Source organism: Rhyacophila brunnea, unplaced genomic scaffold (genome assembly GCF_057557595.1).
Source record: "Rhyacophila brunnea isolate RB1 unplaced genomic scaffold, BYU_Rbru_1.0 scaffold_16, whole genome shotgun sequence".
NCBI lineage: Eukaryota > Metazoa > Arthropoda > Insecta > Trichoptera > Rhyacophilidae > Rhyacophila > Rhyacophila brunnea.
The window spans coordinates 16557674-16580644 of NW_028232816.1; the positions used below are offsets into that span (position 1 = coordinate 16557674).

Below are 22971 nucleotides of genomic sequence, written 5' to 3' on the forward strand. Positions count from 1 at the left end.
CCAAATGAGTTAAGTAATTAATTATATTTTACCCACTTCTTTTTATACCTATTCTATGATATACTTACATCCTTCAGTTGTAATATTTGGATAACCCATGAACCCATGATGATGGATATGTCGTACCCCCGCAAGTAAACTGCCACAAGTCCAAAATTACGTGTTTTGAGTTAATTACTACGTTTCATTGTCTATCGTTCATAGTATATGTACCGACAATTTCATATCTCTACGTCATCAAATTCAAGTCAAAAATTCATTCAATATCTAAATATATTTCAAAAACACAGTACAGAAATGCGAATGGTAAAAACTTCAAAGCTGATTTTCTCTGTCTGACGTTTTTTGGATTGTAGCGGTTTAGTTGTGGGGGTGCGATGTGATATTATTGATGTTCAAAGTAGATTAAAATATATATATATATATATTAATAGTATCAATTAGGAAGGTTGATAAAATAAATAATGAAATTCATTTTTTTTTTTTTTTACATTCAGTATAAAAGCAATTCAATTGAAAATCAATTAATTAATCTAGCTTATTTACTATATCTACTGTAACTATACCTACTACTCTCACTTGTTTTGGATGTTCTGTGCATTTTCACTTTGGATCGTGGCCCAACTCTTTCAATATTCCCTGACGAAAGTTTAGTTGCTAAAACTCGCAGTGTAATCGGATATATCATGTTGAGGTTCGAAGTCTTATCAGAGAACACCCATCTTATATTTGATTCAAGTGCCAAATGATCTGTAATGTTAAATGTTTCAGATTTACAGGCGGCCCTTGACTTTCGAATGTTCCACTTTCGTAGAATTTACTATTTCGTACATTTCTTAAAACTTAGATTTTTGTTGATGATGCAAAAACTGTGCATTTCCATGCAGTCACTCCTCTCTCCTTCGCTCTCCGTCACCTTCTCAAATACGTAAAAGGGTGATATTCAACTATTTCTTGACAAGCTTATAAAGTAAAAACCCGATTGCTAATACGCCTCGTTAACTTTATTATAACCAGGGAACTAAGAAATAATGGGAACTGAAATACCCAACGGGTAAGGCGATAGCAGGTAACCGTCTCGAGTAAGGAAGAATCCGGGTTAAACTTATACACGTGTCAAGAATACGTTGTACGTCTAATATTGAAAACTGCTCTCGGTTTATGCATTTACGCTCATTTAATGTTGGCGTATTACACACACTATTGCACTTGCATAATGCGTGCTTCATTTTCGTAGGAGACTCACACATTCAAAAACCCTGCTTCAACGTGCGGCGTATTGAATATCGGTATTCTATTTATTATCTGTTCTGTGATTATAACCCATTGACAAATAAATACCTTAAAGTACACTTTTTGATGGTTTTTTTCAATGACATTAATATGGACGAAGCATCTGGAAAATAAAATAACACTCGCTTTGTGTCGGGTCTGCCAGATGGCGAAATTCATATTTTAATATCGGTATCCTACACTCAAATGAACATTCTGCTTGCAAGCGGTCTGACGACACCGCTGGGTCTGCCCATACAAAATTTCTGAGGTTTCGACTCCGTCGTTATTATTGTGTTCCGAAATGCCAATGTGCCCAGTTAAAAATTGTAAAAAAATCTACTAAACACTCCAAGAAAGATGGGATATCACTTTTCATGTGTTAGTTTTATTTATTATTGATAAAATGCCATTTTAAGATAATGTTTATTCAATGCAATTGAATGACAGAAACCATTGGACAGTCGCCTGTGATGCGCTGGGCTCACTTGCGTCTAATCTCCGAAAAGTCGTAAGTAACCGAGAATCTGTTTCTAACGCAATGACACTAATACGCCATTACAATAAAGGTTATATTATTATAAATTTTCGAAGCTTGTATCGCATAATGGAAATGGATACGTCATATGGTCACGTGACGTCTACCTATACATCTGTGAATGACTTTCATGCACAATTTTTCCTGCGCGCCGATATGAAGTGAGTTGTCCATTTAATATGTCATTGGTTTTTTTACATCCCTCTACTTTCAAGTAACACATTTTCAGGAACCAATTAAGTGCGAAGCCGAGGGCCGCCTGTATTTAATAAATTATAGACACGTGTGGCAAAGGGTGGGGGTAGGTAGTTAAGATCCGACATAAATAGTGCACACTAAACTTTTATCAGTCATACATATTTATTACATTGAAGTAATAATACGAATTACAGTACACACCCATTGTATAATAAATTCAACATAACCATCGTAAATTATCATTTTTGTTTTCAAATTTTACAAATTCAAATTTATTTATTTTACATAATTATAATGAACATGACAAATTATAAATTCAAAGCGTTCACTACATGACATAAAGTAAGTGTTAACAATTTTCAAATAATAATACAGAGTAATGTGAGTAAATAATAAAATAAGAAAAATAAAAGTACACAGAGCGAACTAGGTTGATAGATTGTCTTAGATATTTGGAAAACAATGTCCACCTAAATACATCCTCATGTAAGTGGAATATATCAATATCCGAAGTGATCTGATTAAACATAGTTATTGCCCTCTCAATTGGCTTTACTAATGGTAGGTTAGTTCTGCACCTTGAGAGAACAAACAACGGATGCCCCCGATTCCTAAGATAATTATCAGAGACACAAGCCAATGCCACCAAGAATGGTAGAGTTTCCATTCACGCCGCATATAAGTCAGAAAAAATATGTAGCTCAATAAAGATCCCTTCTAAACTTTAAGCTACATTATGTAAGCATACCTAAGAGAAAGTCAGTTGGATAGAGCTGCGGATATCCATCCAGCCGAAAGTAAAGGAGTCTCAAAAATTTCTTCTGGACCCTCCACCATAAGGCCGTACTTCAAATGATGCGGGGCCCAAACAATAGACCCACTCTCAAGTCTGCTTCTGAGTAGTTATAGAGAATTTTTAGTTCCGTAACTCAGAAAAGACCCGGGAATTACGCAAGACAAATCCCAATATTTTTAGTGTCTTTTTACATATGGTATCCATATGACCACTAAGCGTCAGTTTACTGTAAAACGTAATGCCAAGAAGAAGAGAGAACTCTGCCATGCATCGAATACTGGAAAAACAATACTTGCGAGACTTTATTAAACGATAAAATATTGCATTAATCAATATTGAAGTCCAGTTTGTTAAGCCTGCCCCAATCTAATATATTATCTAAGTATATCAAGTTTGAGTTGGTGACAATGTCCAAGGTGACAACTTCCAAGAATAGTTTCAAGTCATCAGCAAACAACAAAAACATTGAATTTTTTCTTCATTCATTTATAAAAATGGTGAACAGTAATGAACCAAGTTTGAGCCCTGAAACACACCAAAAATGTTTCAAATGTCTGTGACTGCATATTATGTATTGTTGACGACTCTTAAAATAACTCCTGAATAACCTGAGAAATCAATCAGACAATCCAATTAGTTGGTGTTTTCCCATCAGAATATCGTGATCAACTCTCTCAAATGCTTTCAAGAAATCATTATAAAAACAGTCAACCTAACTGCCTGAATCTAGTGCTGACGACACATAATCAGTAAATACCATCAAGTTTGTTTCCATTGAACAGCCTGCTCTAAATCCATGCTGCTCATTCATTATAAATAATTCAATCCTTTGAGAAATCATGCTGTACAATGTACATGATCATCTCAAGTACTTTTGCTGGTGCATAGAGAACAGATACCGGCTTATAGTTTTCCACTGATGACTCCGTACCACTCTTATGAATTGGAGTAACCTTCTACATTGTCCATGCTTCCGGAAAGATACCCGTCTCCATTTTCAGGTTAAATATAATATATTTATGAATGCATAAATTTCACAAAATAAGTTTTTTGTACCAAAAAATTTATAATACCTAATTTCTTCTCTACCAAGGAAAAAATATAATGATTATGATAAAAGGTATTCTGGAATTGCTTTAAAAAATATTTCGATGCTTTAGGCGACAGGTATTGTAATTTGCATTATTTTTAAAGTTTGGAAAAATACACATAGCCGATTTTGAAGGCGCAACGACGATATCTTAGCATCTTTTTACAATGAACAGGCGTTAGCCATTGTGTTCTCGCTCTGAATCAAGCAGTTAAGGAGTTAAGGCTATACCTCAGTTGAGGCATGGTCTAAAAAGATCGTGGCTAGGCGATGCGCGGATTGCGGGTCGCGGGTGCAAATGACACATGCCGACCGAAATATAATTTGTCATAAATCCAAGATGCGTCCATTTAATGTTCTGTTTATTGTTCTATTAGTAACAATAATAATATATTCATTGACATGTTTTCTTTTTAAAGTAAATGGGTAATGTTTTTAGTCATCTTTACACGATTTAAGAATTAATACCCCCGTCGCCATCATGAAACAAAATTACGTATTGACACCTCGACGTTCGCTCTCAGACTGCCAGCGAGTCCAAAATTTCGTCGCGCCTATAGTTGAAAATTATTTGCCGTTTCACTGAAGTATCGCCTTAAGCATTTTGGTCCAGCTATTTATGTCAGTTTTTATTGTCCCGGGTCTGGCAAATGTATGTGTTATTTTTCAATGTGTGTTTGTACCTACTGATACACCCCCGTTACAGGCGGGCTTCTCCCGGTGTAAAATAATCATTTAGTAGCTATAAGTCGAAACGTAACCCTGACCTCTAGAAACGGCTTCATAAAACATCTAATCTGATTCCTTGCTCAACCACGTAAGTATTTTTTATTCATAGGTAAAGGCCTTCGTCCGGTGTGTGAAAATCGCATATTGGGCGGAGGTGTAATTAAGATAAATTTAATTTAATTTAAAAAGTAAAAATGATGATGGATGAAAGAGATAATTTTAAGACTAAATATAAGGATTCAAAAATAATAAATTTTGCCGCACTTGCCGGCTACGTCGAAATATCTGCGCGCCTGCGCCGAGGTGGTCCTCGTGATTCGTCAAATCAAAATCATGCGATAAAATTTGGCCAATCACGAGAGTCCTTTTTGTAGAATGGCGTGGGTACGCGAAGTTTGAAAAAGAAAAAAAAAGGTTAGTAAGCGTCCCTTTTCCAATAGGATAGGACCTGCGACTATAATCGTAAAAACCCAGATAAATTTGTGAAACTAGAAATCATAAGAAAATATTAGACCACGTCACGAACACGAAAGACCGAGTTTTATTTATACTCCAACCGTTTAATTTTTTTTTTTTTGTGAATCCGGGGTTCGATGGACACCTGAGCTAGCCGCTGGAACCCCGGGTATCTCACTACCTAGAATATGGACCTAGTAGGTTGAACAAATGACTAACATCAATTTTTCGTGAAAACAAAAATCTGTTAATACAAATTCCATTCTCTGTAGGCTCATATGAATCTTTTCTTAGAATTCTTAGAATAGAACATGGTAAAAAAAAATGTAGATCATCTCTTCAATTCATGAACATTCATTCAAAGTCATGAACAGTGAAAAATATGAGTTTAAATCCCACTCAGTAGGACTTTTGCTAGAATTTTTTCTAATTGGTATGTTTCTGAGATTTTTAATTTTCTGTAATCTATTTTCTATAATATGAATCTAACATTCGTAAATCTTGTGAATGCAAAAAATAATAATTTAATTAATATAGTTTAATGCACAAATGCATTATGCATTAGAATTTGTTATGTTATAATTAGGTAGTACATTTCATAATCTATATATATATATATAAAACAAAGTCGGGTTAGTTACACCATTTATAACTCAAGAACGGCTGGACCGATTTTTATGATCTTTGATTTGTTGGATTTGTCTCCGCCCCGAATAGCAGAATAACTATTAAAACATTGGATAAATCACGGAAAAAATTAATTATGAAGAAAATTAATTTTCTCATACATTTTGTATGGAAAGGCTTTTGACTGACATCGATGAATTTGAACGATGAAAACCTCGCGCATTCGAAAATAAAAGAAAATCACAAAAAATTTGAATCCGTATACAACGCCATCTCTGATACATGACAGAAATAATAAAGAAGAAACAAACAAACAAAAGAAAGAATGATAGTCGAAATGTCTAACTGTCAATGATGTAGTGTGCCCAACATTTCGTGCTTCATGTCAACAGCTCAATTTGCTTGAAAACGATACTTATTGGGATATGACAATCGCTATTGTTTCTGCATCTCCAAGTCAGATACGCACATTATTTGATATCATTATTTCGACATGCTTCCCATCGAATCCACCTGAACTGTGAAACAAGTGAAAGGATGACATGTCAGAAGACATTTTACATCGAATTTGTGTCAGTTCAGGGAATCCCGATCTCGAGGTGAATGAGGAGATACATAAGCAAGCTTTGCTTTTGATCTAATACATGTGTTACCTCATGTGCGGCAGTTTTTTAGTCAAGTTAGGAATGCCAATGCCACATCGTGGAATGAACGACGCTTTCAATCGAGAATTGGAACGTGATTGTGAATATGATCAAGATGCATTGAACCAATCAGTTCGAACGAATGTACCACTGTTGAACCCTCAACAGAAGGAAGTTTACGATACGTTAATGAAGGCAATTGATGATGGAAATGGTGGCTTATTTTTCCTCGACGCGCCCGATGGAACTGGGAAGACATTCCTCATGTCATTGATTTTGGCTACTGTTCGTGCGAGATCCGAAAATGCTGTAGCAGTTGCTTCTTCTGGGATAGCGGCCACGTTGTTAGAAGGATGCCGAACGCCTCATTCAACGTTGAAATTGCCGACTGAAAAACCGACATGCAACACTGCGAAATACTCAGCAATGGCCAAAGTTTTGTTAGCAAGTAAAATCATCACCTAGGATGGATGCACAATGGCGCACAAACGCGCATTGAAAGCACTCGATCGAACTATAAAAGATCTGCAATGACTCAAGAAGTTTTGGAGGCGCAATGATTCTACTATCTGGCGATTTTCGCTAAACACTACCAGTCATTCCAAGATCGACCGCTGCTGATTAAATAAATGCTTGCCTCAAATCATCGACTCTGTGGTGCTATGTGGAGACACTTCAGCTGACGACGAACATGCGAGTTGCATTGCTAAACGATCCATCTGCCGAAGATTTCTCCAATCAATTGCTGACTATCGGTAACGGCCGTGTTCCTGTCGATGAATCGAGCGGATTGATTTCGTTTCCGCTGAATTTTTCCAATTTCGTCTCAACTAAGGACGAACTCAACAACAAAGTGTTACCGAACATCATTGCTAATCACAAACATGACAATTGGTTGAGTGAACGAGCATTCTTGCGGTAAAGAACAAAGATGTGGATCACTTAAACTTCACAATTCAAAATCAAATCGTTGGTCCACTGCATTCCTTCAAATGTATCGACTGTGTAACAAACGTAGACGAAGCAACCAACTATCCAACTGAATTTTTAAACTCATTGGATCTGCCTGGCTTGCCACCGCACAATTTACGTCTAAAGGTTGGCTCGGTAGTCATCATTGAATTGAAATCGAATTACAATATGTGAACTTACCAGACCCAGGATTCGAACATGGGACCCTCGACACTATAGACCGGCGCTTAATCCACGCGGTCATCGTGTGTACAGTTCAATATAATTAAAATACTTTTCATTTTGATTTGATTTTTGCACATTTATTGAACTTATTCATTTTGAGTATTCATTTTAACTTAATAAAAAACTGAATTTAATTCAGCTAATAAGTTAACACAAGATTATTGATTCTGAGGCGGTACGAAGTTTGCCGGGTCAGCTAGTATTATATAAATATTGATTACATACCAATATGTGGGTCAATGATTACAAATGCTCTTTTTAGCACATCCACCGAAATGAGTTTGTTTGGCGTTTTCTTCCCTCCAAGTTGGTTTATGATTTCTCTGATGTATTTTTCTTGTGATATTTGTCTCTGCCTTAGCAATTCAATTGCCAGATCTATGCGATCAAATCCTTCTTCACTCTGTACATAAAAATAAAATGATTATCTGTGAAAATAGAGTTTGGTCTATTTAAAAACAGGCACTCAGACAAATTACCTCAGTAAATAGTTTATCAATGTCAACCTCTGGTGCGGTAGGCTTTATTTTGAGCTGTCGCCGAGCTGTTTCCATAATATTGTTCACTTCTACGTCTGATTTTAGAGGAAATGTTGTTTTGAGCATTTTTTCCAAGTCCTCCATTGATATAATATTCTGTACCAGAAAAGAATACTATTAAAATTTTAAAAACTAAAAGTATTGCATATTGGATTGGATTGTCTTTGGATTTCTCACTCAGAAAGCAATACAATTTTAATTTTACTTATTTATTTATTTAAGAAAATAAAGCATTGTGGACATATTAACAAATCTAAATTCAAGACGTTCACAATATGAGATTTACATTTTAACAAACATCACACTCACAAGAGAGAAGAGAATAGGTTCTAATAATAAAAGAAACATCAATTTTATACAGAAAAATAAAATTATGAAAACAAAAAAAATAAACAAACAAAATAAACAACTAATGGTGCCTGATAGGCTTGACACTAGGAAAAGGTTCCGATCCAGAATAAATCATAGCTGCGACCACGTAGGTAATTGTCAGGCGCATGTAAATTTAAATTCTTTAGGACACCAAGATTGAAAACCATCCCTCGCGATAACAGGCAAAGAAGTGACCTACGAGATTCAAGAGACTGAAAAGTAAGCATGCCTTGTAGAAAGGCAGTTGGAAAATAATCATTTGACGAATTATCGAAAGGAAAATATTTATATGTCTTAAAATATTGAAGAAATTTCTTCTGGACGCGTTCTGACATAAGCTTATAGGAAACCTCATGACACCAGACAATCAACCCATATTCAAGAATGCACACACTAACGAGACGTAGAGTGTACGTATTACATTTGGGTTCTTGAATGGTTTGGCTTGTCGCATGATGAATCCTAGAAGCTCACTCGCACATAGAACTGAAGAAGTTATATTATGCGAGTGAAAAGATAATGAAGAATTTGCAAGTTTACAGGAGACCAATAAGAAAATGGTTTCGTGAATTAGATTTATCACTAAACTTAGTTCATATTAAACTTTGTCACATTAAAAAAAAACACTGTCATAAATTAAAATAGCTCTTGTTGACATATTGAAGATGATATTATTTCTAATAATCTAACACCGTAAATAACTCATCTTTGCTAAAATATTCCTTAGCATTATCTTAGAAATACATTGCGTGATTTTCACTTATTACAACATATTTTATCAAATTGCAATTCGTATATTAAAAAAAAAAAAAACCATAGAATCAATAGGACGGTATTTACAATATGTAAAAACATACTTGATGATCCGAATAGGTCTTGAGCAAATTTTCTTTCAGCTTATTCCATTCATTTCTGTGAGCATAATATATATCTTGGCTTAGTGATCCGTTCAGGACGCCCCAGAACAGTTTTATCTGTTGATCATCCAGCATCTGTTCGCATCCACTGCACAAGTTGTATGCCCATTCCGCTCTTACATTTACTTGTTGATACCTAACAACAACATTAATCGTATTATCTCATTAAATTTAAACTGTCCACCTTCTGGGCAAGAATATATCTCAATAATTTTCTTTATAAATGACCATGAAATTTGGCAGATATTTGTTTAAAACTTTCAAAGTGTGGGATTCGGCCCCACTGACTGGATCTCAGGATAACTGGATGACGAAACAATGGACATCTGAGCGCTGCACAAATAGATTAAATACATGTTCATTACAACTTGAACCAACTTGTAAGCAAGAAAGTCTAACATGAATTAATTATCTACTTAAATATTTCAACAAACTTTCGATTGGCACAAAATATTACACAAATGTTCAAAACATCAAAATATTGACAATATTGCGCAATCTTCTTGATCGTTTGGTTGATATATTACCGTTTATTTCTTTGCGCATTACATTAATCTGTGCTGTGTCCATATGTCCATTGTCCAGTTGTCCTGACATCCTGTTAGAGTCGGCGGGGTCCAACCAGCAGCACCAAATCTTCCCAGACTGCGACGAGGGAATTGTGAAATATTATCAAATTAGGATACAAACACTATTAACCTTTCTGAAAAATAAAACGCCAAGAAGTCTTGCATTGATACCTCCTTTTCATAATTTCCTTTTGCACTCCAAATATCATTTATCAAAATGCTCAATTCTCTTCTTGAAAGCCTCAAATTTCTTAGTTTTCCTTCGTAACGTAGATATGGAGGCACAACTGGGTCCAAACCCTGAAACAATATATAAATTATTAATGATCTATTTTTGGTAACAGATTCATAGTATTTAATCAATATGAAAGTGTCTTGACATACTTTTGGTTGGTTTGATCGGTTACAAGTTGTTCACTAAACCAGTATTCAACGACGCAAGGAAAAGGTATGCATTTATACATGTTACAAACTGCCTGTTAATTAAAATTGAGGTAGGTAGTGGTAAAATTAAATCATTATATTAGTTTGTGGTAAAAATCATAAATGAAATCAATTTTATTTCCACGCACCATTCCATCAAAGTATTCCTGATTGACTTTCTGCGCCGTGGGTCCCAGCTCCCTAAGGATGACATGCAACTGCTCTCTGCTGGACATTCCTTTGGAGAGAAGTTTCCAACGGGCTGTCCCGCCTCCGATAAAGTCACCACAAATCTCCCACTGTGGTCGGGGGCTGCCAAATTGCTCGAGATCTGTGCACTTGTCTTTCCATTCAACAGCTTCTTCCTTCAGAGCCGAGTATTTAGCTAATAGAATTAGAATGGATCATAGATTTATATTTTGGCCATATACGATATATAATAATAATTATTGTCTAATACTACTTTCACATTAAATTTACAAAGAATGGATTCTATATTTGGACGTGCTTTCTAGTTAGAAGCTAAATTAGAAGAATAAATTGAAGCCTGGAACTCACAAAGAGGCAATATAAATAATAATTTTTTTTATAACAGTTGTAAGGTTAAATGTAGTTTATTTTTTATATCATTTGTTTATTCATTTATTTAGAAAGAGTTTTATGGTATTACAATGCGCCATAATAGATAATAAATACAAATTATAAAAAAGATTTAATTACAAATAAAAACCAATATAAAAAGAAAGTACCTATGTGCTTATGTAGATATTAAAGTAAAATTATAAATACAATTATAAATTTAACCTATTTAACATGATATTATAGTTGCACAGCATCATGAAACATCATATCCGTCCTGCGACGGGGTATCATGAAGACCGCAGAGTTACGATGATATTGTTGGGAACATAAAATTAATATTTCTCAGTATAGACAGATTATAAATGAACCACGATGAAGTAAAAAGGAATGCTTTAAAAGAGCAACCACTCTTCGGGTGGATAGGGATTGCATTGACAGCATACCCAGAAGAAAACAAGGCGGAGAATTCATTTTATTATCATTGTCATAAGGAAAGAATCCATATGTCCTTATGTAGAAAAATCTACGAAATCGATTGTGGACTCTATCCAACTTAATTATGTGTATGGACCTGCGAGGAGTCCAAATAATGCTGGCATATTCATGAATACTCAACACAAATGATACGTATAATGTACGTAGCACTCGGACGTTTTCAAATGATTTTGAAACCCTCATAACAAAACCAAGCATTTTGCTAGATCTAGTACTGATGTTAAGAATATGCTGATTGAAAGTGAACTTTGCATCATACAATACCCTACTCAATATTATACCAGACAATGTGTATTGCTATTTAATAATATGTATTCTTTTTATTTAAATACCCAACCTACACAGTGTAAGCTTCTTTATCTTCATAAGTTGTAGGCTAATTGAAACAAAAAAAAACAATATTGAAAATAATTATTATATGTAAATAACTTTAAATGCATGTAGTACCAGATCTGACCTTACATAAACGTTACATTATAATGATGATATTTACAGAAAAAATTACTAGAATACTCAATGTGTTGCCAATTTTCTATTCTTACGAGAAAAAAAATTGTTCAATCATACTGTTTGTAGTTACATTCAAAATGTCGTTGAAAAATGCAGAAAATGACAGATCCTTCCGTTGCACTTTGAAATGGCTGTAACTGAGTGAACATTTACACAAAAGTTGACAAATCGGAATGTTCTAATGTGGTTCTCTATGCAGTTCGATGTAAAATAACATTCTGAATAACCCACTATGTAGGGGTTAATTCATTAACCCAACAAATTTGTAGAATTTAATTCATTATAATAAATATATCAAACCATTTTTAATTAAAATAATGTTTTCTTACAAAGCAGACTATTATATCTTCCTTTGAGTTCCAACAACTGCTTACTAACTTCATTATAGTCTCTCATTATAACGATATGATCGGATTCCAAGAGCTCGTATTCTTTTTTTGGGATAGCGTCAGCATAGTCGTCAGACATCGCGTTCAGTTCCTTGATTGCCTTTGACAGGTCTCTTCTATTCACAAAATAATCAGATTATTATTACTACTATTTATAGTGGTACCGCTAAGCAATTAAGTTGTGTAGATCCCATTTTTTCCCATGTGAAGGAAGTAGGTTATCGCTGATAATGTTTAGATCGTACCTGTTGTATTGCTTTGCCACACTCGGTGCCCCTCCCATTCTTTCTTGTTTCCTGCCCAAATTATTACAGTAATCTATTTTGAAATCACACCTATATGATAGAATTCCAATTTACAATAATACAATATTAATTACTAATTAATATTATATTTTTTAATATACATGAAAACATCTCAGATATATACAACACTCTCATCCACTGGATCCGCACCAATGTGCTTTGTGCTTGAGCTCTGTAAGTAGTGGTATTTACACCTTGAAGCAGTGGCGCACCCAGGATTTAATATTGGGGGGGGCCCATGGAGGAGAATGTAAATTAGTCCCTTAGACTCTTTTTCTTCTTCACAGCTTAATTTCTCGTTTATCAGTCTTTTGTCTATTGCACTCGGTGTACCTATACCATGGTCCCCATATCCTGAAACGGGCCCTCAGGCTAGGATATTTGGCGGGCCCCCTACCTACCGCTAAGATTAAATGCAGTGTGAAACACTACATTAACGTTTTTCAAATTGTGTTTTAGTTCAAATTAAGGGTACTTATACAGTGAATTATTGGCGATTTTTAATACATCTACTTTAATAATGGAGCTGTCGAGTATCGACACATATAATCAAAACATATATTGCACAATTATATAAGTAATTGAAAATGTTCATGTTCATTAAGACTAATAGCACCGCAGGCGATTTTTTTACTGTTAAAGCTTATTTATGATGTGTGTTTATCTCACTTATCTGGTCAACCCGACACGCCGGGCCCCCCACAGCCCGGGCCCACAGGCTAGAGCCCTGTCAGCCCTCCCCAGCCATGACCTACACCACTCCGGAATTCGGGTGGACACCGAGAATTTTTTGACAGTTCCCTTAGGTATTGGGTTTCAAAAAAAACCTGACATTAGTGTTTCGAAATTTTTGTGTTAGAAATTATAATCTAAGAAATTTTTCTAAAAAGGGTGATGGAGAATTATTACAAATCATTTTTTGCCGTTTTTGTTTGTCTAATCTATTGGCTTACAATTTCAATATTTTTGGGAGGGGCCAAGGCCCCTTGGCCCCCCCCCCTGGGTGCGCCACTGCCTTGAAGTGCTCGAAAATTACGTTAATTTTTGACAATAATTGGCTTTTGTGGCTTAAATCAAGGTATCAATGACATTAATCACTAACCGATGTCTGGATCTCTCCAGATATCGATTATTTTAGTTATAACATACAGCTAATCGTTTACTAATATTATATTGATGTAGGTAATGTAAAGAGAGTAGTTGTGGATCTCAGGTTCGAATACTGGGTCTGGAAAAATCCTAAATGTTGTTTATGGACCCAGACCATAGTCCTAACAGATTGAGCAAATTGCTAACATCCATTTCTTGTAAAAAAACAAATATACTACTTAATGCTTTTTGTGAAAATTTAAAAGAGTTTGGACTAGTTGTAGAAGGAATCATAATACATATATGTTTATTCCAACATTTGACAGTGATTTCAAAACTATTTTAATATGTTGGAATTGGTAACTATAGAAAAATTGATATTCTATAGTGTTCTCAGCAAACAAAAAAAAATAAACTGTGATGTTATGTGATTGTTTAATCAAATAATGATGATTCATTGCGTATGAAACCTTTTTAGGATTGAAACACAAGGCGTTTTTTTATCCCTGTGGCAAAAATTCTGAAAGTTTATAAATGAACCTACAACTTTAATTGTTTATTTGTATTTGTTTGTTTGTTTAATTTTTTATGCGCTTCGTGGCATAGGAAAAGTTGCTTTAAATGCTATTTGAATATAATTTTCTTTAGTAGGTGAGAAGTTTGGTAAGAAGTGAGTTCTTTGTTTTTTAAAAAAAAGGCCCTGTTCGTACCTATATAGGTATATAAAAGGTGTCTCTGCATTAAACACTTTAAATTTACGTCTATTGTGATTTTAGCTGTTAATTACATGTAATAAATACTTGGTTTAATTTCACCTTCAATTGTATTTATAGTGACTTGCCTGCATTGCTCCAAAGCCAAATTGAATACTACTGGATCCTTGCCACTATCAGTAACCCCCATTGAAACATAGTGCTCCAGTTTATTTTGCAGTTCAATATTCTCATAGTATAATGCTGAATTAACATTACTTTCAACGGTGGTGACTACCGTTTTATAGAGTGGTTCTCTTTCCATCTGAAACATGTTAAATTGAGTACTTACTATTAATTGATTTAAAAAATACATATTATCGACTAAGGGTAAATACTTGAAGGAATTCGAATTTAAGTTTTGTACTATTCCATTTCAATCATTTTTGGTGACTCAGGTTTCGAATAATGATTTCAAATGAAGATGCCGAAGGATATTTTCTTGATAGATTGTCCTCAGTTTGCTTGCATCAAATATTTTTTGACAACATAACCCGTAAGGAGGACGACAACATGGATAATCTCTTGATTTTTGTTCAGGTCAAAGACCGAAGGGGATGAAAAACAATACCGGTAAAGCAGAAGATCATAATACCAAATAGTGGTATGAGTTTTCTACAAACACAGGCCATGCGTGTCACCAATGCCAAGAGAGATTGAAAAGACTTGATCCTCTGTCATGAAGATGTTGAATATTATCATATTTAATTGGAAAGAAATACAATAAGTAATATTTAAAAATACAGTCAGACTTTGGATTGCAAACATAATTCGTTTTGGATACGTGTTTGTAATTCAAAGCGAATTTCCCCATAGGAAATAATGGAAACTCAGATGATTCGTCCCAACAAAACACAAAAATATTCATATAAAATGATTAATACAAAATACTTTTCTATATTTTTATTATTTCAATTATTTATTTTATAATTATATAAAGTAATCAAGTTTATTAAAATTTATGGTGTACGACGAATTTCACTGTTACTAATGGAATCACTGCTATATGTTGGCTCACTGAAATTATTTTCTTTTTGTGCTTCTTTATCAAGGAACCAATCCAATGACACTTGCTTGCTATTGCCTCTTATGAGGATTATTCAGTGAGAGAGAGAGAGAGAGACAAAGCGTATGTGTACCACTCGTATACATGTGCATGCATTTACTGCTGACGGTACGTATTATTACGGCCATAACATTAAACTGCACGTGTATTATCGTGCAAATTAACAGATTGCATGTGTGGATTAAATAGTTCAGAAGGTTCTGAATATTCACGCGACAATTGGACTATGTGATATCTCTGCCTGCGCAGTGAAACAACAGTAGCGAACCTGCCAGTAAAAAAATGAACTACACTACGCAGTGACTTATTTTGAAGTTAACCGGTTTTCACGACCTTTCAAATAATATCATAAAATGACAACATTTCATCTCAATATTACTCTTGAAGAATGAGATTGGCGAGACAGTCAGCACTTTTACGTGTAAACAGTTATTATCGCGATAGCTTAGAATACACACTATTGGTGCAAGTACATCCATGCAGGCGTCATTGCTCTTCGTTACTTGCAATCCAAGGTACTTCTATTATTGCACCTATTATCCCGATTGACCGTTTTTAATGAATATTTTTTATTTCGCTTTCATAGAATTATTTATGATACATACTATTACAGACCTTTCAGTCGCGTCGCTTTATTTGCACAAGTCGGTCGACGCTCAGGCTTGCCTCGCATTTCGTATCACGAATTTTTATAAGTCGCAACTAAAATGCGCCCCATGAAGAAAACTAGAATTCTAGCTGAGAAACTGGAAATAATTCAAGACGTCGAAAAAATCCAGGAGAAAAACGAGTTTTTTTTAAAAAAAAATTCTATATCCCGCATTTATCGTTTTTTTCTAGGTCCCTTGAAAATCGTAGAATCGGGGTTTCACTGTAGTCCATAATAATATATTGGTTTTGTTGGTGACATAGTGTTATATTACATACATTATTATCCACTTACTTCATGAATTGTGTCTCTCAGAGTTTCATTATCAAGTTTGTATGTTTCCAAAATTTTCATCAGATTTTTATTTTCGGCTTCGAGAGATTTAATTTTTAAATCTTTTTGTTTGTTTTTCTCTGGAATCCCAAGCACTTTCTGAAAAATATTTGATCATTGCTAACAACTTAACAACTTTATTCTTCTTATTCTCTTGTTGTATCTGGCTTTTATTCCAGTTTGAAAATATTTAATCGATTAGGACGTTGTGGATGACAAATGATGATACGAGGGTGGGTCAATAAGTCCTTAGAAAAGCCGACAGGTGGCGCGACTAGTACTGTAAGCGGTTTGTTTTCATGCAGCGGCACTACCGATTCAGTATGCTGCGAAGTTTCAATCAGATTGGTCGGGTTGTTGTGTGTTTCTCGTACATTTAAAAAAAAAATTTGCTTGTTTACAAAAATGGAGAAAATTGAGTTTAGAGCTGTTATTAAACATTTTAATATAAAAGGGTTAACAGCAAAGGAAATAAAAAATGAGTTGGATTTAGTTCACGGCACATCTGCTCCTTCACTTGCAACTATTTATAACTGGTTAAATGTATTTAAACGTGGTCGTACATCAACAAAGGATGAACCACGCTCAGGACGTCCTGTAGAGGTGACTACACCAGAAATGATCAATAAAATCCACGACATGGTGTTAAGTGACCGAAGATTAAAGTTGAGTGAGATAATTGAGGTTACAGGGATCTCAAAAGGTAGCGTCATTTCTATTTTACATGACAAATTGGGCATGAAAAAAATTTCTGCAAGATGGGTGCCGCGTTTGCTCACAGTCGACAATAAACGCAATAGGGTGGTGGCCTCTAAAGCCCTGTTGTCGCTCATGCAACGCAATCCGGATGAATTTTTTCGTCGCTTTGTGACTGTAGATGAAACATGGATACACCACTATACTCCCGAGACGAAAGAACAGTCAAAGCAGTGGATTGCGAAAGGCGAACCATGTCCAAAGAAGGCGAAAACCGTAAAATCAGCTGGTAAGGTTATGGCTACTGTATTTTGGGATGCACGTGGAATTATTTTCGTTGACTATTTGGAAAAAGGAAAAACAATAACAGGGGATTATTATGCATCTTTATTGGACCAGCTAAAAAACGAAATTGAAGAAAAACGGCCTCATTTAAGCAGGAAAAAAATCCTCTTTCATCAGGACAATGCCCGTGTTCACACATGTTTACGATCAATGGCTAAAATTGAAGAATTGAAGTTCGAATTGGTCGACCACCCACCGTATTCGCCAGATTTAGCCCCCAGTGACTTTTTTCTTTTCCCAAACTTAAAAAAATGGCTAAGTGGACAACGTTTTTTTTCAAATGAAGAAGTCATCGATCGGACAAATGCTTATTTTGAGGACCTTCCGAAAACTTATTTTTCTGACGGTTTAAAAAAAATTGAGAAACGTCCAACCAAGTGTATTGAGCTCCAAGGAGATTATGTTGAGAAATAAAAAAAAAATACAAAAATAAAAACTGTTTTAATGCTTTTTTCTAAGGAATTATTGACCCACCCTCGTATCTTGTAATCTGAATTTAAAAAGAATGGGCAAACCATGATCTCCTACATGTTAATTCACAAAAGATTTCCTCGGTAGATCTTACAAAGACAGAAGGATAGCAGGAAATCAACATCAAAGCAGTTTTAATAACCAGTGGGCTTTCATTAAGACGATACATCAGTGAAACGGCAAATAATTTTCAACTATAGGCGCGACGAAATTTTGGAATCGTTGGCATTCGGAGAGAGAACGTCGAGCTGGGAACACGTCAATTTGTTTCGTGATGGCGACGGGGGTATTAATTCTTAAATCTTGTAAAGATGACTAAAAACGTTAACCATTTACTTGAAAAAGAAAACGTGTCAATGAATATATTATTATTGTTACTAATAGAACAATAAACAGAACATTAAATGGACGCATGTTTGTTTTATATGACAAATTATATTTCGTTTGGCATGCGTCATTTGCACCCGCGACCCGCAATCCGCGCATCGCCTAGCCACGATCTTTTTAGACCGTGCCTCAACTGAGGTATAGCCTTAAGCAAACGAGCAAAATAAGATTAATATTGACAAAAATTAAGGCTATACTTCAGCTGAGGCACGGTCTAAAACGATTGTGACTACGCGACGCGCAGATTGTGCAAACGACGCATGACGAACAAAACATAATTTGTTATAAAAATTCAACATGCGTCCATTTAATGTTATGTTTATTGTTATTTAAGTAATAATAATAATATATTCATTGACATGTTTTGTTTTTCGAGTAAATACGTAATATTTTTTAATCATCTTTACACGATTGAAGAATGAATTCCTCCGACGCCATCACAAAACAAATTGACGTGCTAACAGGTCGGCTATCGCTCTCCGACTGGCAACGTGGCCAAAATTACGTTCTACCTATTGCTGAAAATTATTTGGCTTTTCACTGAAGTATGCTTCTTAAGTAACTCATAGCTATAAACGCTCCGTGATTTGCCATAATAATTTATAATTCATAGAAACATTACATAAATGAAATACTAACCATTAATGTGTTATTCAAAGTAATTTGTTTATCTCTAATGTATAATGAATCTTCAAAGGCTCCTTTTATTTTTACCAGTAAAGGTTTAAATGTGGTTATTTTTTCCAGTAGCAAATCAAATGCATTTCTGTAAACCTGATTTTTAAAATAAAATTAGGTACATAGGTAATAATAATAGTTTAGTAGTAGTTAATAATTTAGGTAAAGTTTATTAAAATCATAGATCGCATATAGAATTAAATGAGGAATTAATATTTAGAATAAGTATTTAGATACACACTAATAACAACAAAAGAGTAAAACAAAATAACAAAGAGAAAAGATGTAAAATTAAATGATATAAATACATATTATAATAAATATAAACTCTTATAATTTTTTTTTTAATATCCTAGTTATCCCCTAGTACCTACGTAACATATCTCCTCTAGTCCCCTAGATACCTCAAGAGTACCCAAAACAGCAACTGTATTACCTCATTGAATTTCTATGCATATTCGCTGTCTCAGGTACTCAGTTGAACGCACTCACCTGTTTCACCAGTTAAGCGACGACCAAGCTCAGCCACCGTCTTCAAAGCAGAAGGACCCCAGAGTCCTAATGTCTTGATACCCAAGGGACAGGCAATATAATTTGGTGACAGACAGGCATATTTTTTAACCTTGTTAGAGTAAGTTAAAAGAGCTGCTGAGCCTGACGATTCAACTGATTTATTCAAGTGAGACGCCGCTAGTGTATCCACCGTAGTGGCATCCCAAACGATACATCTCCCTTCCCTCCATGGCATTATCATGATACCATCATGCTACTTGCTATGTTGTCGACAGACACCTGGAGACTCCTTCCTTGACAGATCTCCAGACGAAACCAAAGATCGACAGATCACAATATCATTGATGTCAGAATGGCGACTATGTCTCCCGGCACTACTCTGGTAGCTCGATCCATGTCAGCACATACGGACAACAGATCTTCCGCAAATACATTGATGTACGTCACACAAATGCAAACCAAGTTGGAGAACAACAGAAATGCGTAAAGCATTATCATTCAAAGGGTATTGAGGTTAGAAGACTGAAGAGCGTTTACCCAAAGACCTGACTCACTCCGTGAAACTGCCATAAATCGAGTAGTCTCCATGGAATCGAATAAAAATTAAAAAAGAAAATAACAGGAAAAACAATTAATTCCAAATTACTTCATCCTGTCAAGCTTCAGCAGTCAACATTTGTCGCAAAGGACTGACTCTTGCCATTGTGTGCTTGTGGTGTGGTCGTACCAGTGTAGCTTAAGTCTTGGTCAGACGTCCCATTTGTTCCTCACAGAATACAACCATTGGCTTTTTGTTGATTCAATGCAGACAACATTATACGCATGCAGTTGCCAAGACGTTGAAAAGACCACAAACGTGGCATGTAAGTATTAAGCACTAGCTAACAGGCAGACTGAAAATTCTTAGAGAAATCTCAATGGATGCAGCACTATGTAGCAGTGGCGAAGGGTGGAGGTAGGCTGTTAAGATTCGCTATAAATAGTGCACACTAAACTTTGTTAGTCATATGTATTTGTTTTTATTGAACTAAGACTACAATTTACAGATGGTGTTAGTTAGTTTTTGAAAATCAATTAAACCCTGCCCAAACGAAACCATAATAGTTTTGGCCTAATTTGGGCGATACGGCAAAATTGTGCACACTTTTTCATTCATAGTTATTTGTTTTCGTTGGATTAAAAATACATATTACACATATTGTTGGTTCATTTTTTTTATTTCATTAAGCCCTGCCTAAACCAAACTATAATAAATAAAAAATATTATTCTATCTATAAAATATTCAAAGTTATGTATGATTTAATTGCATAATTTTAGATATTTTATAGATAGACATGTATTTTTTGACTATTATCTAATATCGCTTGGTTTCTCAGGGTTTAATTTAATTTTAAAAACTAACCAACACTTTCTGTGAATTGTAGTCTTATTTCAATGAAAAAAAATATGTATGTCTGAAAAAGTTTATTGTGCACTATTTATGGCGGATCTTAACAGCCTACCTCCACCCTTCGCCACTGCTATGTAGACATAAATATAATTGCATGAAACGATAATAATAAAATGTGTGATATATACCTCCAGTATACTGTCGACATAAGCCTGTTGATTCTCCAAAAGCTGATTCTCATTTAGCTTCACTGACTGCAGATTTTTATGAACAGTGTGCTCTATATCAATTAGAAATTTTGGCTTATGCCGATTGTGTAAATTGATGTTTACCTGAAATAGAACATTTAAAATTAATAATAAATTATTGCCATGATTATAATAGGAAGACGACGCAATTTATAACTATTATTGCTGGCTTTCAAGGTTTAATATCAGTTTAATGATGAATTTCTTCACTTTAAAGAAAATAGATTAAGTCTAGTTTCTGTCGAACAAAAATAATCAAATTCTTAAGTAGGATTCTACTTGTCTCACTTTCAGGGTCTCGTGACGGCGTATTTTGAACATTTTTGTGAAAATCACTTCACACAAATATACTGCTTATGCATTTAGAAACAAAAAAATTAATATTTGACGTCCGTAATTTGAATTAGAATCAATACAGAATACCATGGTAATTATCTGAGAGATTATAATTAATTACCGTGCAAGCTGTTGATATTTTGATATTATGATAACAGTGCAACAAGATAAAAAATATATTATACCTAGGTACCAGTGGCGAAGGGTGGAGGTAGGTTGTTAAGATCCACCATAAATAGTGTACATTAAACTTTGTCAGTCACACTTATTTGTTTTCATTGAAATAAGACCACAATAATTTACACTTTTTAACTTAGGCTAACCAACACCAGTTCAATAAAAACAAGTACGTATGACTAACAAAGTTTAATGTGCACAATTTATGGCGGATCTTAATAACTCATTTAGTGCTGACACGCTACTAGCACATTTGCATTAGTTGGCCATTAGATATAATTAACATGATCTTTAAATGTGGTAATTAAATATTAATTAACAGGTCAGCAGTAATTGTGTTAAAAGCCTAACTGATAATACAAATCCGTAGTCAGTTTTGAATTCTATTAACAAACTTTTAAAACATAAATGAAATATTTTTAAATCAAACTTTTTTTTGTGCAGTAGGTACACTAATTTCACGGGTATACTGAATCAAAAAACCAACACAGCCATTCGAAAAACAACACCCACGCTCAGCCTTGAACTATCAACCTTTCGATTGACAGCTGGATGCACTACTAATAATTATTATACCATTGAGGCTGTGGTAAATGTAAAATTGTTTGAGAAAACTTAGTACTTGACGGAGTGGAGGAGAAGCGGATAGGGTAGATTTCAATTTGGTCCGCTAACCATGTAAATCGTTCAACACTCTGTTATGGAAATTTCAACAATAACAAAACAGAAATCACCGATTGGCACTCAAATTTAGTACACCATGCATTTGAATCACCAAAGACAAGTCATAATACTATTACCTACTTTTTTTTAGTCTTTTACATACACAAGTATGTCACAACATTACTGAAAACCTTGCGCTATTCTCTAGCCTTTGGCAAATGTCATTTTCTTTTGTAAACAGAGCATAATATGAGACTTCACAGAATGGAAGTTAATTTAACAGCCTTTTTTTCATGAAGAAGACTTGTTTGTCAATTGCTCAACCAATTGTGTTGGTACTTATTCTGGAAAAATCACACATTGAAACAATACGCAGATAGGATTTAAACCCTAGAACCAAGACTATAGACTCTCTTGCTCTGCCACTACTCCACTGCGGACATGGGCTAATGAGAGATTGCTATTGTAGGGCATAAAGCCGCGTTGACACGATCCGAGTACACTCGTACCAAGCGCATTCGTATGAAAC

General features: G+C 34.7%; 1 protein-coding gene across 1 annotated transcript; it reads right to left on the bottom strand.

Moving 5' to 3' along the window:
• Window positions 1–489: 489 nt before the first annotated feature.
• Window positions 490–21344, bottom strand: LOC147074471 (translin-associated factor X-interacting protein 1-like). Its single transcript, XM_085943399.1, has 11 exons — window positions 21207–21344; window positions 19076–19210; window positions 16499–16636; window positions 14579–14754; window positions 12284–12459; window positions 10517–10752; window positions 10075–10244; window positions 9316–9511; window positions 8027–8182; window positions 7773–7950; window positions 490–750 (listed from the first exon to the last, which is right to left on the bottom strand). Exons 2-11 carry the CDS (start codon window positions 19076–19078, stop codon window positions 539–541), a joined length of 1641 nt encoding a protein of 546 aa, XP_085799525.1. The 5' UTR covers window positions 19079–19210; window positions 21207–21344; the 3' UTR covers window positions 490–538.
• Window positions 21345–22971: the final 1627 nt, after the last annotated feature.